At 44.8% G+C, this 18290-nt stretch overlaps 1 protein-coding gene across 2 annotated transcripts; it reads left to right on the top strand.

The window, feature by feature from the left end:
* The first annotated feature begins 1070 nt into the window (after nt 1-1070).
* On the top strand, nt 1071-11658 carry LOC116546147 (methylcytosine dioxygenase TET3-like). 2 transcript variants are annotated; one of them, XM_032272482.1, is made up of 2 exons: nt 1071-5069; nt 11374-11658. In XM_032272482.1, exons 1-2 carry the CDS (start codon nt 2987-2989, stop codon nt 11400-11402), a joined length of 2112 nt encoding a protein of 703 aa, XP_032128373.1. In that variant the 5' UTR covers nt 1071-2986; the 3' UTR covers nt 11403-11658. The 2 variants fall into 2 exon arrangements, with proteins under 2 accessions (XP_032128373.1, XP_032128372.1); XM_032272481.1 differs by lacking the exon at nt 11374-11658 and having other exon boundaries at nt 1071-7290.
* Nucleotides 11659-18290: the final 6632 nt, after the last annotated feature.

Below are 18290 nucleotides of genomic sequence, written 5' to 3'. Positions count from 1 at the left end.
GAGGCTAAGAAGGGCATTCCAGGCAATGAGAACTGCGTGTACAAAGCCTAGCGACGTCAGAGAACATGGCCTGTTAGAAAAGCATGAGGGTCTTTTGTGGCCAGAATGGGGGCAGGGATGAGGATGAGGCAGGAACTACAGGCTGGGGCCTCTGCCAGCCTCCCACGGAACTCATCCCAAACCCTGGTTTCCCACCACATTTAGGAGCCCATGATGGTCTTGTCTTGACAGTTTTAGGAGTGGCATCATTTTAGCCACCTATTTAAAACACTTTGAGGCCAGACACAGTGTCTCGCACCTATAATCCCGACACTTTAGCAGGCTAAGGCAAGAGGATCATTTGAGGCCAGAAGTTAGATATCAGCCTGGGGCAACATAGCAAGACTCTGGCTCTTAAAAAAAAAAAAAAAATTAGCTGGGCGTGGTACATGCATGAAGTCTCAGCTACTTGATAGACTGAGGTGAGAGGATTGCTTGAGTCCAGGAGTTCAAGGCTGCAGTGAATTATGATCATGCCACTGAACTCTGGCCTGGGTGAGAGTGTGTCTCTAAAATAAATAAATAAAACACTTTGTGTTCTACCTGAAGGACTGATTTCTTTTTTAGCTTTTTATTTTTACAGAATTTAAAAATGTATAGAAAAATAGCAGGCATCATACTTGGGACTCCCACATACCCCAAATTTGTAGGTTTTGCCTCATTTACTTATTATTTTGTCTATATATACATATTTTTTACATATGCATATAGTTCTTTTCTGAACCATTTGAGATTGAGTACACAATGTTCCTCAACTTATGACTGAGTTACGTCCCAATAAACTAATCATAAATTGAAAGTATTGTAAGTCAAAAATGGGCATTTTAGCCAAGCGCATTCCTGTAATCCCAGCACTTTGGGAGGCTGAGATGGGCAGGTAACCTAAGGTCAGGAGTTTCAGACCAGCCTGGCTAATTCAGTGAAACCCCATCTCTACAAAAATACAAAAATTAGCTGGGCGTGGTGGCAGGCACCTGTAATCTCAGCTACTTGGGAGGCCGAGGCAGGAGAATTGCTGGAACCTGGGAGACGGAAGTTGCAGTGGCCGAGGTTGCGCCACTGCACTCCAGCCTAGGTGGCAGAGCCAGACGCCATCTCAAAAAACGAACAAACAAACAAAATGGGCATTTTATAGACATGATGAGATTTTAAAACACAGCACAATATGTGTTAAAACACAGAACACTGTGGAGCCTCAGTTGTTTACCTTGGTGATTGCGTGGTTGACCCAGGGCTGTGGCTTGCTGCCACTGCCCAGCGTCGCAAAAGTATCACTAGCCTCAGAAAAGATTAAAATTCAAAGTATGGTTTCTATTGAATGCATGTCACAAAGTCAGAATCTTAAGTGGAACCATCGTAAGTTGTGGACTGTCTGTACTGTCCCTTTACTTCTAAATACTTCAGTATGTGTATCTTGAGAACAAGGGCACTCTCTTATGTAACTCATTGTCTAATGATCCAAGTCAAGATTAGGAATGACAGAATATTATCTTACCCACGTCCATATTCACATTTCATGAGTTGTCCCAAGTAAAAATAGTGCTGTTTTTCCCCAGTCTAAGGTCTAACCCATGAACACGCATTTAGCTGTTCTTTTTGGTCTATGTAAGCTAGAAGAGATTGTTTTTCTTGACTTTGAACTTTTTTGAAGAGAACAACCCAGGTACTTTCTAGAATACCCTTTAATTTGGGTTTATGTGATGTTTCCTCATGATTAGATTCAGGTTATACATTTTGGCAGGAGTTCTGTGTGAGTAGTATTAAGTTATTCGCAATGTCTTACATCAAGAGGCATATGGTGTTGGTTTGTCTTAGTATTGGTGGTGATAACTGTCATTTGGGTTAAGGTGATGTCTACCAGATCTCTCCACTACAGTTACTATTGTACTCATGTAATTTTCGAGGAGATGCATTAAGACCATGCATACATCCTGTACCTTATCAAGCTTTCACCTGCTTCCACTGGTGACTTTCTAAATCCCTCAATTCTTCTGTAATTTCTCTTAGCATTCTATAGTAAGGGAGAGCTTTCCTCTCCTCAGGGATGGGTCTGCAAACTCAATTTCCCATCTTTGTATTCACTTTGAACTTGCTGGGCTGGGCCCTCCTGGCCCTTTTCCTCTCATCTTCCTCCTTTGGTGTGCTTTTGTGGGTATGAGGTATGTAGTGGTCATTCCTGGGCTCAGGGAGAGACTTGGATCCTTCTCTAAGCAGCAACTTGCTTGTCTTTGGCATGACTGACCCGGCATGGGGCTAAATGCATGCTGTGTCAGATCATCAGTGTTTCCCTCAGGCCTGGGGCTGCGTGTGGGAATGTGGTCTGTTGCCAGCTTTCCGTGCTCAGCCTGGGCTTAAGTGAGGACAGTTTTAGGGGAAGAAAAGAACTATGGGTTCCCACTAGGAAGCCATGGCTGACCCTGGCCTAGGCTGAATTTGTTAATCAAAGTTCTTCTTTCCCTACCCGGACAAACCTACACTTCATTCTTAGAGCACATGTGTACACACAGGCTTGGTTGGATTTCTTTTCATCTTGACAAAAAACAAAGTCCAGTGTGACTTTAATCATTGTGAATTAAGGATCTTTTTGTGTTTCCCTGGTTTTAGGAGAGCCTGATTCGTGTGATTGATCTGAGGCTCTGAAAGTTTCTGAGCAACACTAAGAATGTCACATTAGGATCTTCTCTTTAAAAGTATCTTAAAGATCTTTTTATTTCTGCTGGTGGAGCTCGCTAGGGAACCAGAGACATGGGAAGATGAACTGGAGGCTGAAGAAGTACCAGAGAGAGGATTTGTGAGAAAAGTTGGGGGTCAGATGTGATTCCTGAGTGGTATGAAGCAGGGAAATGCTTTTCAAATAGTGTGGTTCATTTTTTTCCTTTTTCCCCCCTCTCTCTCTCTTTAGACAGGCTCAGAGCTCAGCCCAGTTGATGGACCTGTTCCAGGTCAGATGGACTCAGGGCCAGTGTACCATGGGGACTCACGGCAGCTAAGCGCCTCAGGGGTGCCGGTCAATGGTGCTAGAGAACCCGCTGGACCCAGTCTACTGGGGACTGGGGGTCCTTGGCGGGTAGACCAAAAGCCCGACTGGGAGGCTGCCCCAGGCCCAGCTCATACTGCTCGCCTGGAAGATGCCCACGATCTGGTGGCCTTTTCGGCTGTGGCCGAAGCTGTATCCTCTTATGGGGTCCTTAGCACCCGGCTCTATGAAACCTTCAACCGTGAGATGAGTCGTGAGGCTGGGAACAACAGCAGGGGACCCCGGCCAGGGCCCGAGGGCTGCTCTGCTGGCAGCGAAGACCTTGACACATTGCAGACGGCCCTGGCCCTCGCGCGGCATGGCATGAAACCACCCAACTGCAACTGCGATGGCCCAGAATGCCCTGACTACCTCGAGTGGCTGGAGGGGAAGATCAAGTCTGTGGTCATGGAAGGAGGGGAGGAGCGGCCCAGGCTCCCAGGGCCTCTGCCTCCTGGTGAGGCCAGCCTCCCAGCACCAAGCACCAGGCCACTCCTCAGCTCTGAGGTGCCCCAGATCTCTCCCCCAGAGGGCCTGCCCCTGTCCCAGAGTGCCCTGAGCATCGCCAAGGAAAAAAACATCAGCTTGCAGACCGCCATTGCCATCGAGGCCCTCACACAGCTCTCCTCCGCCCTCCCGCAGCCTTCTCATTCCACCCCCCAGTCTTCCTGCCCCCTTCCTGAGGCCTTGTCACCTCCTGCCCCTTTCAGATCTCCCCAGTCTTACCTCCGGACTCCCTCATGGCCTGTGGTTCCCCCTGAAGAGCACTCATCTTTTGCTCCTGATAGCTCTGCCTTCCCTCCGGCAACTCCTAGAACTGAGTTCCCTGAAGCCTGGGGCACCGACACCCCTACAGCAACACCCCGGAACTCCTGGCCCATGCCTCGCCCAAGCCCCGACCCCATGGCTGAACTGGAGCAGCTGTTAGGCAGTGCCAGTGATTACATCCAGTCAGTATTCAAGCGGCCTGAGGCCCTGCCTACCAAGCCCAAGGTCAAGGTGGAGGCACCCTCTTCCTCCCCAGCCCCGGCCCCATCCCCCGTACTTCAGAGGGAGGCTCCCATGCCATCCTTGGAGCCCGACACCCATCAGAAGGCCCAGACCGCCCTGCAGCAGCACCTCCACCACAAGCGTAGCCTCTTCCTAGAACAGACACATGACACCTCCTTCCCTGCTCCTTCGGAGCCTTCTGCTCCTGGCTGGTGGCCCCCACCAAGCTCACCTGCCCCACGGCTTCCAGACAGACCACCCAAGGAGAAGAAGAAGAAGCTCCCAACACCAGCTGGAGGTCCCTTGGGAACGGAGAAAGCTGCCCCTGGGATCAAGCCTAGTGTCCGAAAGCCCATTCAGATCAAGAAATCCAGGCCCCGGGAAGCACAGCCCCTCTTCCCACCTGTCCGGCAGATTGTCCTAGAAGGGCTCAGGTCCCCGGCCTCCGAGGAAGCGCAGGCTCATCCACCGGCCCCTCTGCCTGCCTCACAGGGCTCTGCTGTGCCCCTGCCCCCAGAACCTTCTCTTGCGCTATTTGCACCTAGTCCCTCCAGGGACAGCCTGCTGCCCCCTACTCAGGAAATGAGGTCCCCCAGCCCCATGACAACCTTGCAGCCAGGCTCCACCGGCCCTCTTCCCCCTGCCGATGACAAGCTGGAAGAGCTTATCCGGCAGTTTGAGGCTGAATTTGGAGATAGCTTTGGGCTTCCCGGCCCCCCTTCTGTGCCCATTCAGGACCCTGAGAACCAGCAAACATGTCTCCCAGCCCCTGAGAGCCCTTTTGCCACCCGTTCCCCCAAGCAAATCAAGATTGAGTCTTCAGGGGCTGTGACTGTGCTCTCAACCACCTGCTTCCATTCAGAAGAGGGAGGCCAGGAGGCCACACCCACCAAGGCTGAGAACCCACTCACACCTACCCTCAGTGGCTTCTTGGAGTCACCTCTTAAGTACCTGGACACACCCACCAAGAGTCTGCTGGACACACCTGCCAAGAGAGCCCAGGCCGAGTTCCCTACCTGCGATTGCGTCGGTAAGTCCGCCTGGGTATCAGGGAAGGGCAGAGAAAGGGCTGTGGCCTGGTGAGCTACGTTTTCTAGGCTCTTTCATTTGCCAAACATTTATTTTGTGCCAACTGCCACACTGAGTTCTGGGAACACAGAAATGAGCTCATAGCCTAGTGGAAAAGACATTGAAAGAAACCAGTGTGATACGTTGGGATATGCCACGTTGGTAGAGGTGGGCATAGGCTGCTTTGATACACAAATGGAGGCGAAGGCATAATAGAGGACTTCCTGTAGGAGGTAGTGTTTGTGCTGAGCCCTGCAGAGCCATCAGATGGAAGGACACATTCTAAGAAGAGGGGGACAGCTTGGGCAACAGCTTAGTGGCTATGAGGGAGTAGGACTTACTTGGTCTCTTCTTGGTCATGCAGGAGCAAAAGGGGTTGGGTATATGTGGGGATGAACAAAAGGTGGCTTGGTGGGTGGGGAGGATGGTCAGGGGCCAGACTGTATAGGGCCCAGGGAGCCAAGGCCGAGTGTTTGACTTGACCCCACAGGTAGTAGTGAGCTCCTGAGGATTTTAAAGCAAGGAATGCCCTGTCACCTCGTGCTTTTGAAAGACTTCTGGCTTGTGGTGGGGAGGAAAGCTTTGAGGGGTTGAGGAGGCGAGGCATAGCTGTTAAGAAAGCTGCTGTCATGAGCCAGGCAAGAAATGACAAGGGCCTGGCATGAAACAGCCGGTGGCAGAGGGAGGGGTTGGAAGGTCTCCGGAGGAAGTCTTGTGGGAGGAGGGGATGAGACACTGCAGGCCTCTGCCTGGGATGGTGGCGTTCACTGAGAACATGGATTGGGAGGACAGGAAGTGAGTTTCCTTTGGATGAGCTGCATCTGAAGGGGCCAGGAGACCAGGTCAGGGTCTGAGTTACACGTTTGGATGTAGTTAGCATGCAAGTCATGGTTGAGGCTGTGCTATGTGTAAGAGAGCACTAAGGAGTTGAGTCAACTTCAGAGTCTTGCCTTCTGGAATGAGAGAAGGGTGCAGGCCGCTGAGGAACACTCCCTTCTAAGTGTGCTATCTCTGGGAGGCCCCTGAGGCAGTGGTAAGCTCCAGGTCCCTCCACTTGGTTCCCACGCTCTGTTTATGGAGTGTTCTGTAAAAGATATGTATGTTTCAGATGTTGACAGAAAACACGGTGATGCTGGCGATGAGCATATTGAATTCTTGTCTTTTTATGATACACAGATGGGCCTTGGGAAAAGGCCTTCTTCCCTACTTGTGAAAATATGTAAATATCAAGTAAGTCATGGACTTGTTGGGATGTTGTCTCCCGGTCAGTGAGGAGGAGCTTGGCTGTTCTGCCTGCTACAGCCACCCCCCGACTCCTGGGTTATGAGGCAGAGGGGTGGGTGACAAGGAGTCATGTGCAGAAGAGGGAAAAGCTGGCCCCAGGGTTCATACCTGGTGGTGAACTGATATGCTGTCAGGCACTCACAGACATGCCCTGAGATTGTAGTTCCCACTGGCCCTATCCATTCTTAGATATGACTAATAATGACATGACTTCTAGGGCCCTCTTATTTAGCAGCATACAGGGGAAACTTACTCTGATCATGGGGTCTGCCTACCCTTTTCTCCGTGTGTGTATGTGTCTGTCCCACCCGCCTGTGTTTAGCACCTCGTTTCTCCTTCTGCAATGTGGGAAATTTTCTTGCCTAGTGTTTTAAGACATAGTTGATCCTTAGTAAATATTTTAATTGTTGAATTTAATTATATCATGTGGTCAAACTAGTTTTTAAATTTGCATCCCAACTCCATCACTTACTAGCTGGGAGTGCTTGTGCATTTTACATAACCCATCAGGGTTTCTGCTTCCTCATATGTACAATGAAAATGATAATAGTACCTACCTCACGGCGGCTGTTGTAAGGATGAAATTAGTTACTGTGTGTAAAGCACTTAGAGCTGTGTTGGCACAAGAGTGTCAGCTGTTATCAAGCCTATCAAGTTCAATAAGGCAAGAAAAGTAAAACCGTACCTTAGTAAAGGAAAAAAAAGTTGACTGTTCATCATTTATTAATTACCTAGCCATGTATAACTACCAGCAAGGATAAAATTAAGAGACATGGTTCATCGCTGAAGGACTTTGTGGTTTACTTTGTTTTTTGTTTGCTTGTTTGTTTTTTTTTTTTTAAGACAAAGTCTCACTCTGTTGCCCGGGTTGGAATGCAGTGGCACAATCTCTGCTCGCTGCAGCCTCTACTTCTTGGGCTCAAGCGGTCTTCCCACCTCAGTCTCCTGAGTAGCTGGAATTACAGGCGCATACTACCATACTTGGCTGATTTAAAAATATTTTTTGTAGAGACAAAGTCTCACTGTGTTGCCCAGGCTTGTCTCAAACTCCTGGGCTCAAACGATCCTCTCTTCTCAGCCTCGCCAAGTGCTGGGATTATAGTCATGAACCACTGTGCCCAGCCTATGGTTTACTTAAGAAACAAACAAAAAGATAGACAATAAAGTATTTTGTTACCCACTCAACCAGTGTGTGCCGAGTGCCTTTTACCTCCAAGGCCCATGCTGTTGTATGGAAGTGGCAAAACTGTAGGAGTGCACTGTAGCTCCAGGCTGGGTTGTCATCATGGGAGGTCATGTTTTATCTAGGAAACTTGTTTAGAGCTGGGTTTTGAAAACTGTAGTGAACACAGATGGGGAGAGGCGAAAAGGCTCTTCAGACTGAGGAGTACGCAAGCACAGTCTTGGGGCAGAAAGAGCAGGCTTGCAGGATGGGGCAGAAGGAGCAAGCCTGTCAAGACTGCAAGGGTGACCTGAAACCTCTGTTCTCCTGCATTCCTTGGACCTGAGGAGCCCTCACTAGAGAGGATACGTCTTCGCTTGAAGGCAGTAAGCAAAAGTGCAAGCATCTGTCAGCATCAGAGAAACCAGACCTCCAGAAACTGGGAGGTAACAACACTTTGTGTTGTTAAATTAGAGGAAAATACTTAGGTGAAAACAGCAGAAACAAATTATAAACGATCTTCTCAGTTACGTTTTAAAAAATGGAAAAAAGACTAGGAGAAAATATATCAACAGTGGATTGTCTCTATGGTCAGAGTATGGATGATAGTTCCCTTATGTGTTTTCTGCATTTTCTACAATGAAATTTGTATTTTATAACCAAGAAATATATGTGAAAGTGTATGCTAACAGGAGCATGGAAGGTGGATTGGCAGAGAGTGATAACTGTGTGTCAGGAGACCCGCTAGGAAGCTGTTGAGAGTAATAGTACTTGTAAAGCACCTGCTCTGGTCTAGGCACCCTGCCAAGTACTTTATAGTCACCACCTCCCTTAATCCTCATAGCAGCTATATGAGGTAAGTACTGTCAGTGGCTCCATTTTAGTCATGAGGAAACAGAAGTTGGATTAAGTAATTTACCAAGACCATACAAACTAGTGAAAGTGAGATTAGAACCTGGGCATTTAGCCTCTTAACCACCATACCATATTGTGATCCAAATTGGTCAGTTGAGAAACAAGTCCTCACTAAAATAATAGTAGTAGAATGAAGAGGGCCAACGAAGAGATTTGCCCTGAAACAGTTTCTGGAAGGCCTGAGGTTTGTGTTAGGAAAACCCATTCTGTTTTCCAGAATTGTCTAGACAGATGCTTCTCACTCTGTCACCCAGGCTGGGATGGAGTGGTGCCATCTCGGCTCTCTGCAACCTCTGCCTCCTGGGTTCAAGCAATTCTCATGTCTCAGCCTCCCTAGTAGCTTGGATTACAGGCACGCGCCACCTGGCCTGGCTAACTTTTTGTATTTTAGTAGACACGGGGTTTCACCATGATGCCCAGGCTGGTCTCAAGCTCCTGAGTTCAGGTAGTCTTCCTGCCTCAGCCTCCCAAAGTGGTAGGATTACAGGCATGAGCCACTGCGCCTGAACAGGCGCTTCTTCGTTTGGTATGGTAGAATTTGTCTTTGTATTCAGGCTCGGAACAAGGCTTAGAAATCAAAGTACTCACTCTAGGATTACAGTGGGACAATCCCATATTCCAGAAACTTATCTGCTCACCAGTAGTAGGTAGAGAGTTGTAGGTTAATATAAGGAAGAATTCTCCACAGATGTAGAAGTAAAATGTGGAGACTCCATGAAGTCACCCAGTAACTGATAACAGAATACGGGGACAACTTCATAAAAGCATGCAAGTTCTTAGAGCAAAACAAACCAACCAACCTCTAAAGTTATTTGGTAGTTTTGCCAAATAAGCAATGTAGCCAATATGGGCATCACCACATAACCAAAGTCCCCAACCACCTTATATAAAAATGATGGGTTTCTGAAGGTCTGGATAGGACTCATATGTATTTTTTTTTGTCTGAATCTTGAAGTACTAGAATTAAAGGCACCCCTTAAAGCTTCAAAGAAGTAAATTTATAAGCTATGAAAGGAAATGCCATTCTCTTAAAAGGTAGTATGATGTTTATAGGTTAGAGAATATTTAACACAAGTTGAATTTCTGTATTGAATTATTGCAGGTGACTTACAGTTGTGGATATATTTCTAATATTTAAAAATACACATTGGAGATTCCTTCCCCCTGCCCCCAACCTCCTATAACACCATTGTCAGAAGCAGGACAAGGAGCTATAGAGACTGTTGTTCTCTATGCCTTTGTGTATTTTGTCTATTTTCAGTGACAGGGAAATTCCCAAGAGGAGCCAGTTTAGGACAGAGAATGAATCCAAATGACTTTTTAGTGGGCAATGCATCCTTTGAGATCCTCTAGTCCCTGTCTTAGAGATGAGGAAGCAGTCTGTGTTAGTTTGTAAGTGTTGTCCTCATGTCTCCAAGGAGCAGCTAACAGGAAGCTGCAGAGACTAAACCACAGCAAAAGCAGTAGGTTAGGAGGTGTAGATTTTAGTGGTAGCCTTCATAGAAATATGTTGTATTTTTAACCTGTTGATTGTTATTGTTCGCTCTGAAGAAGTGGCCACGGGGAAAATATCTCCTTTGCCTGGAGCATGGTGAAAGTCTGGGTGAGGGAGAGAGGTATTGTCCAGTGAATGTGGCCAATGGCATGTCCATCAGGGAACTTCAGATGGGACATAGTCCTGAATGGAGGACACAAAGTTATTTCTTTACAATCATGTAAAGTCTATTTTCTACAGTTTTTGTTTTTATGAGAATTTATCACATAAATTCCCTGCCCCACTGACTTCGTTTTGAGATGAAGAGAAACTTCATTTCTTTTAAATATTTTTTGAGACAATGACTATTTAGACACCATATAAAGGATGGGGAATCTGAAGGTGAGTAGGAGGGTATCAGAACTTCCTGCAGGAGATGATGTCTTACTGAGTTTTAAAGGATAAATAGAAGTTTAATAGAGGAACAGGGAGAAGGGACCTGAAGTTTATGCAGATGAAAGGCATGTGGAAAGCCACATGAAGATGTGGAAGATGAGAGAACGTGGGGAAATACAGGTCATTCTGGTGTGACGGGTGTGGAGGATAAAAGATTGGGAGTGGCTAGAGAGGAGAGTTTCAGGGGAAGAAGGGATGATACCAAAGCCAGAGAAACCAGTTTGCAGGCTCAGATATAGTTCGGGCAAGAAATAATGGGCGTCTGAACTACAAGAGTGACCTTGAGTAGGAAGGAGGAGGGGAGAGGGGAGATAAAGAGTAAGAGAAGAATTAATTGTTCCAGTGACTGGTTAGATGTGGAAGTAAGGGAGGAGGAGCGGTCACAGGTGACTCCTGAGGTTCCAGGCTGGGCGACCGGGTTGATGGTGCTGCCTTTCACCAAGATTAGAAATACCGGGAGGGCAGCAAGTCTGGGTACCTGGCCTTTGAGATGTCTGTGGGATCTGGCAGTGTCTTTCTGGTCGGGTCTGTGAACTGGTGGTTCTTTGGCAGACTGATGGTACTTGAAATGTTCAGTCCTAATCATTTGACCAGGCTGACTGTATAGATTAAAAAGAAGCCTGAGGCCAGGAGCAGTGGCTTCTGCCTGTAATCCCCGCACTTTGGGAGGCCAAGGTGGGAGATCGAGACCAGCCTGGCTAACACAGTGAAACCCTGTCTCTACTAAAAATACAAAAAATTATCCTGGCATGGTAGCATGCACCTGTAGTCCCAGCTATTCGGGAGGCTGAGGCAGGAGAATCACTTGAACCTGGGAGGCGGAGGTTGCAGTGAGCCGAGACCATACCACTGCACTCCAGTCTGGGCAACAGAGCGAGATTCCATCTCAAAAAAAAAAAAAAAAAAACAAAAAAAGAAGCCCAAGAATGGAGGATACCACCATCTAGGGGAGAGGAGCTCAAACAGGAGGCTTCGAAAAAAGTGTGGAAAAGATGTAGGAAGAAATTGAGGAGAGGGTAGGTTAAAGAATCAGTGGATAGTTTCAAGGTTGGGAGGGCTAACAGCATCAGAAAAGAAGGGTCAGGATTTAATGCCGGGTTCTTTCTTGCCTTAAATTTTTGTTCTGTGTGCACCAGTCTTTGCAATTAAATCCCAGGTTCCTTAAGAAAAGGGATTACTTTTTTTTTTTTTTTTTTTTTTTTTGGAGACAGAATCTTTCTCTGTAACCCAGGCTGGAGTGCAGTGGCGTGCTCATAGCTCATTGCAGCCTTGACCTCCTAGGCGTGAGCGATCCTCTTGCCTCAGCCTCCCAAGTAGCCAGGACTACAGGCATGCACCACTATGCCTGGCTAATTTTTTAAATTTTTTGTAGAGGAGGTAAGGTCTTGCCATGTTGCCCAGGCTAATCTTGAACTCCTGGGCTCAAGCAAACCACCTATCTTGGCCTCTCACAGTGCTGGGATTACAGAAGTGAGCCAACGTGCCTGGCCACCTGTTGTATTTATTTTATAAAGCATCTAGACTGGTGCTAAGCATATGGCAAGTACCTTCGTATTTTTTTGTCTACTGATCAGCCCTATTCTACCTCTATATTTATATTCTGTGAAGGTGTCAAATGGGCTTAGGAATGACCTCCTTACCTTTCCTCTTTGTTGTCGTGAATGTGCCCATTATTATAAATGCACAGCATGCTGTACATGGTTTCACAGGCAGCTGACCTGAGACTTTAGTGTTAAAAAATTTATCTAGCCCACCTGATCCAGAGTAGGGCCTAACATTCTACTTGCCCATGGCTGTGGATTTGTGACTGTCAGGAGGCATCATGCTAGCAGTCATCGACTGTCATTAAAGTGGAATCTAATTAGCTATATAATCTTAAGCTCTTCAGCTTTAAGTCCACTAAAATTATATCAGGAAACTGAGTTCTGTGGTTTGAATGTTTTTGTTTCCTCAAACTCATGTTGAAACTTAATCCCCAAAAGGCAGTATTGAGGGGAGTGGCCTTTAAGAGGCGATTGGGTGATACAGGCTCTACCCTCATGAATGGATTAATTCATTCATGGATTAATGGGTTAATGGATTAACAGGTTAGCTTGGGAGTGGGACTGGTGGCTCATTCAGAAGGGGAAGAGAGACGTGAGCTAGCACACGCAGCCCCTCACCGTGTGCCCTGCACCACCTGAGACTCTGCAAAGTCCCTGTCAACACGAAGGCCCTCACCAGATGTGGCCCCTTGACTTTGGACTTCTCAGACTCCAGGACTGTAAGAGATAGATTCCTTTCCTTTATAAATTACCCAGTTTCAGGTATTCCATTATAAACAATAGAAAATAGACTAAGAAACTGAGGCAGTTATATAGGATTGTTTGGAAAGAGAAGATAGGTACAAATGGAACCTTTGTGTGAACTTGACACCTGTACATTAATTGTATACTGTCTCTCTGTACCAGTGTTATAAAAAAGAAATGCCTCAGCTGTGCTCTGTGTATATTCCTGGCCATTGGTTCCCCACTGGAAAAGTGTGGATGCCTTAGTCTGTGTGTAGAGTGTGGAAAGGTGGAAGGTTCTTTTAGAAATTAAGCATCTCTCTTTCTGTTAGGTAGTAGTAAGTGGTTTCTTGTGTTAAGTGTCATTGCTGATAGCAGAAAGGATATATTCATTCTCTCCCCAGCCTAGAGCAGAAATGGAACAGAACATATTTTTCTATTTTAATGAGTATAGAATTAAGTGCACAGGGTTAAGAAAAACACCTGAAGCCATATAACCAGCATTTTCTCAAAAATTGGATTTTGCTCTCCTGAGCTCTCCCTCAAAGCTTTCTACCACGTATTTTAGAACAAAAGAAAGAAAGAAAAAAAAACACTTCTCTCAGTGATCAAAACAAGACATAAAATAGATTTTTCCTTAAGAGGAGTTGAGCCATTTCCCAGTGATGCCACTTTACCTTTATGGAGAAGGAAGAAATATTACCCTGAGGACTACAAGGAAAAATGGTGACTTAACAGCAAGATGGTAAAATACTCCTTTCCTGAAACCTGATGAAGGAACCAAAAGCAATAAAAATAAAGGAGACGGTTTCATCAACTGAAATTTGGGAATAGCCCCAATCTTCAACCACAAATTCCAATGGCTGTCTGTCACTTTGAGATCAAAGTGAATTAAAATAAAGGATGACACACTGGGTACACAACTCCCAGTGTTGGGAAGAGTAACAGAGGGACCCCACAACTTGGAAAAACGGACTAGAAGATGGGAGACCACTGTCTAGAAGCTTGCTCTCCGGAAAGGAGGGAATGCAGGCAGAGCATGTTCCCCATTTGTTCTGAAGGGGATAAGGTCTGGGCTGAGGATGATGGGCTAGAGAGATAAGAAATTACATCCCAAGAGCTGGCTTTATAGCTGAGGGCCAACAGTACCAAAAGGGCTATTGTGCAAAGAAAAAATATTTGCCGAACCACCAAACAAAAATCCTGCCAACTGTAGGGCTTTATTTTAACTTGACATCTTATCAGAGTGACCCCCTCAGTCCCTTTCGAGGGAATGAACCAAAATCCTGGAGTGTCTTTCCCCATCAGGACAGAGTACAACTCAACCCTCAACATACACATAAAAATGTATAGGCATTGGCTCCAACAGAGTGCTTGGAGATGAAATTTTCCATTCGCAGCTGTCCACAGCCAGCCCAGTTCTCCTATCCCCCCTCAAACTGCTGAACTTTCAAACTAGTGATTGAAACCTCTGCAGCATCCAGTTATCTAGCTGAATTTTTAAGGGAAGAATTTGAGCAGTGTCCAGGTAAATATGAGTAAAGAAATACATACAAGGTGGAGAAAAGAAAAAGAAGAAAAAATAGAAAAAGGAGTAAGGGAATTTTGCCCACTCTATTTTTGGGCAAATGAGTGGCTTTCAATGGGAGGCTTACTGTTCCTCTCCCCCAGGGGACATTTGGCAATATCTGAGCACTTTTTTGGTCGTCACAAGTGGTGTCTAGAAGCTAGGAATGCTGCTAAGCCTCTTATAACACACGGAATAACCCCTACAATAAAGAACCAAGTGATCCAAAATACCAGTTCTGCCAAGGGAAGAGACTAGAGATCAACTTCTCTTGTCAGAATATTGATTAGCAAACAATGTCAACATGGTAACCAAATTCTGTAGGAAAGGTGGAGTGATTCGTATAACATTTAATATGAAAATTTATAATGCTTTGTACATTTTCATTAGTGTTAACAAGCTTCGTTGCAAACAAATACTTAAGCTTAAAAAAAAGAAAAATGAGAAAATACAGGGTTTAAACCACTGACTTATATCGTCAAGGAAGTTGAAGAAAACATTCACTATGAAATAAAAAATGAAAGATGAGGTGCTAAGTTATAAAGAAGTCGTAAGAGTTATGGATTAAATTCCAGAAGAACCGTGCCATTACAAAGCACTTAAAAGTGCATTGAGAAGCTACAAAAGGCAGAATCGGAGTTAACAGAAAAAGCAGATCTGTGAGGAAGAGGCATGGTCTTGAAAGATCACCCTAAAACAGGGGAAAATGTAGAAATGAATAGTATCACTGTGATTACAGTGAGGGAGGTAGAAGAGAGGTACAGTAGGGACCCCACACACACATTCATTCTGGTGGGAATCTTGAGAACACTCAGTGTTCCTGGCGAAGAGTGTGGAGCAAACTGAACAAACGTGAGAGTCAAAGGTAGAATAAAAAACATTTCTGAGGTGAAAAAGTGTTATGATAAGAAGTTATCATGTCCCAGTAAAAAATGAGGAAAAATAGACGAATAACAATGCTGACTAACTTACTGAATTTTAAGGGTGAAGAATCACCTACAAATTAACCAAAAAAAAAAAAAAAAAAGTTGGTCACATAAATATTAGGTTTTTGTAAACAAGTGGTTTTTGTTTTTGCTTTTTTAAAAGCATTAAAAAAAACATTTTGTATTAAAATACACCTACAGGAAAGTATGTAAATCACAAGCACACAGCTCAGTACAGTTTTATAAAAGACACACATTCATGTAAACAGCAGAACAGAATTTTACCAGCATCTTAGACGCCTCTGAAGTCCACCCCTCCAGGCGCGTGCCACCCAGCCCACTAAAGCATAGGCTGGCAGCCTGCAGACCAAACTTGGCCCATTTTCATGAATAAAAGTGGTTTTTATGTTTTTAAATGGTTGGGAAAAAAAAGTCAATCAAAGAATAAAATTTCGTGACTCATGAAAATTATATGAAATCCAAATATCAGAGTCTGTAAAGTTTTATGAAAACATGGTCATGCTCATTTGTTGATCTGTGTAGCCACTTTTGCACTACAACAGCAGAGTTGAGTAGTTACCCCTGAGATTGTAGAGCCTAAGATGTTTACTGTTGGTGCTTAACAGAGTAAGTTTGCTGACCCCTGTCCTAAGGTAACTGTTCTATTCTAACATCTTGCCATAGTGATCACTTTTGCCTGTTCTTGAACTTTATGCAGTGGAATCATGCATATATATGTATGTGCTGTTTCATATTCTGGCTTTTGCTCAATGTTGTGTTTGTGAGATTCATCTATACTATCTGTTTCTTATTTTTTTAATTTTTTTTTTTTTTTGAGACAGTGTCTCTCTCTGTTCCCCAGGCTGGAGCATAGTGGCACAATCTCGGCTTACTGCAACCTTCACCTTCCCAGTTCAAGTGATTCTCCTGGCTCCACCATGCCTGGCTCACTTTTGTATTCTTTTAGTAGAGCCAGGGTTTTGTATGTTGGCCAGGCTGGCCTTGAACTCCTGACCTCAGGTGATCCGCCCTCCTTGGCCTCCCAAAGTGCTGGGATTGCAGGTGTAATCTGCACTGGGCCTATTTATTTATTTTTAGAGAGACAGGATGTCACTGTTGCCCAGGCTGGAGTACAGTGATGTGATCATAGCTCACTGCAACCATGAACTCCTTGGCTTAAGCGATCCTCACACCTCTGAAGTAGCTGGGACTACAGCCACTGTGCCTGGCTAATTTTTAAATTATTTTTTAGAGACGGTGTCTCGCCGTGTTGCCCAGGTTAGTCTCCCACCTTGGCCTCCCAGAGTGCTGGGATTACAGGTGTGAGCCACTGTGCCTGGCCGTGTGTTATCTGTATGTATATACATTTGTTATCTGCCCCTGTCATTCATTCTCATAGCTGTGCAGTATTCCATTTTTTGAATACACCACAATTTATCCAGTAGGTTGCTGATGGTCTTTTGGGTTGTTTCCAACTTGGGGTTATTATGAATCATGCTGATATTAAGACATTCTTATACTTGTCTCTTGGTGCATTTATGTAGACATGTATATACTTAGGTATTTACCTGGGACTGAAATTGTGTGTGTTCAGCTTTAGTAGGTACCATTGGTCTTCCAAAGTGTTACGGTTTAAGCTCCCGCCAGCATTGCTCCACATTCTCACCAGCAAATGGTGCCATCAGTCTTTGCCATTGTGGTAGACATATAATAGTATCTCATTGTGGTTTTAATTTGAATTTCCCTGATGCCTAATGAGGGTGAGCGGTTTTTCATATGCCCTCTTTTGTAGAGTTCCTGTTTAAGTCATTTCTGTTCAAGTTCCTGTTCAAGTCATTCAAGTTCCTGTTCAAGCCCATTTATCTGTTGTGTTTCTTTTTCTTATTGAGTGGTAAGCATTCTTTATTTTGGATATATGGGTCCTTTGTTAGATATATGCATTGCAGTTCTCATAGTAGAGTATTGAGATTAAAAAGTTTGATCCAAGTTTGACCCACTTAAGTCACCATCCATGTGTAAAGTCTTTATAAAAACATTTTCGAATATGCAAGAACTCGAATTTTCTAGAGATGAATCAAAATAATAATAGATGGGGAAGTTGTGGTATGGAGAAGCTGGCAATGAACACTAAATCTGTTCAAATGTAAAGTCCGACAGTTATTTTTCTAAAACAAAAGATATTAAACTCTACTTAAAATATGTTAAACATGTTAACATGTAACAGAGGAAAATATATTCCTGAGGATACCGGTGAAAAGCAGAAGTCAAGGAAGAGGTGGGAGAAAGTATAGAGGTGCTAACTTTTCTCTTTAGAAGTACCGTTAGCATTTCTAAAAACTTACTATAGATTTTCCAGATTACCAGGGATGGTGCTGGTGGGAAAAATAGAACATACAAAATCTGCAGCAAAAGAAGACAAGGAAGCATTAAACATGGAAAACATAAAATGCCAGAAATACGTTATAACAATGAAAGTAAGTAGGGTAAGGTCACCTATTGAATTTAAGATGAATAGCATTAAACTGCACCAAGAAGGTTAGTAAACCTTGTTTCGCTGTGAGAAAACTAGAGAACCATATACTGAAAGGTCTGGTTGGTTAGGTTAAGGTGAAGCTTTTTTTTTTTTTTTGAGACAGAGTGTCGCCCTGCCACCCAGGCTGGAGTACAGTGGCATGATGGCTTACTGCAACCTCCGTCTCCTGGGTTCAAGTGATTCTCCTGCCTCAGCCTCCCGAGTAGCTGGGATTACATGCGTGTACCACTATGCCCAGCTGATTTTTGTATTTTTAATAGAGATGGAGTTTCATCATGTTGACCAGGCTGGTCTTAAACTCCTGACCTTAAGTGATCCATCCACCTTAGCTTCTCAGAGTGTTGGGATTACAGGCCTGAGCTACAACACCTGGCCTGAACATTTTTTTTTTAAATGGAATATGCCAGGCTTTTCTTATAAAATCGCATTCAGAAGTCTGATTGTCCCGCTGTTGGTAAAGCTGAGATTAAGGTGATAAGAGCAAGAACCAGGTCTTGCCATTGTAAGGTTATGTTTTCCCCTTTGTGTCCAGCAAGTAATTCGTCAGGCAGTACTTCACCACCATGTGATTATCCAGTTCTCCATCAATCTTG

Source organism: Sapajus apella, unplaced genomic scaffold (assembly GCF_009761245.1).
Source record: "Sapajus apella isolate SASKATOON/1434 unplaced genomic scaffold, GSC_monkey_1.0 scaffold629, whole genome shotgun sequence".
Taxonomy (NCBI): Eukaryota; Metazoa; Chordata; class Mammalia; order Primates; family Cebidae; genus Sapajus; species Sapajus apella.
The sequence above is the reverse complement of the archived record's forward strand: the minus strand, read 5'-3'. Positions and strand labels throughout refer to the sequence as shown.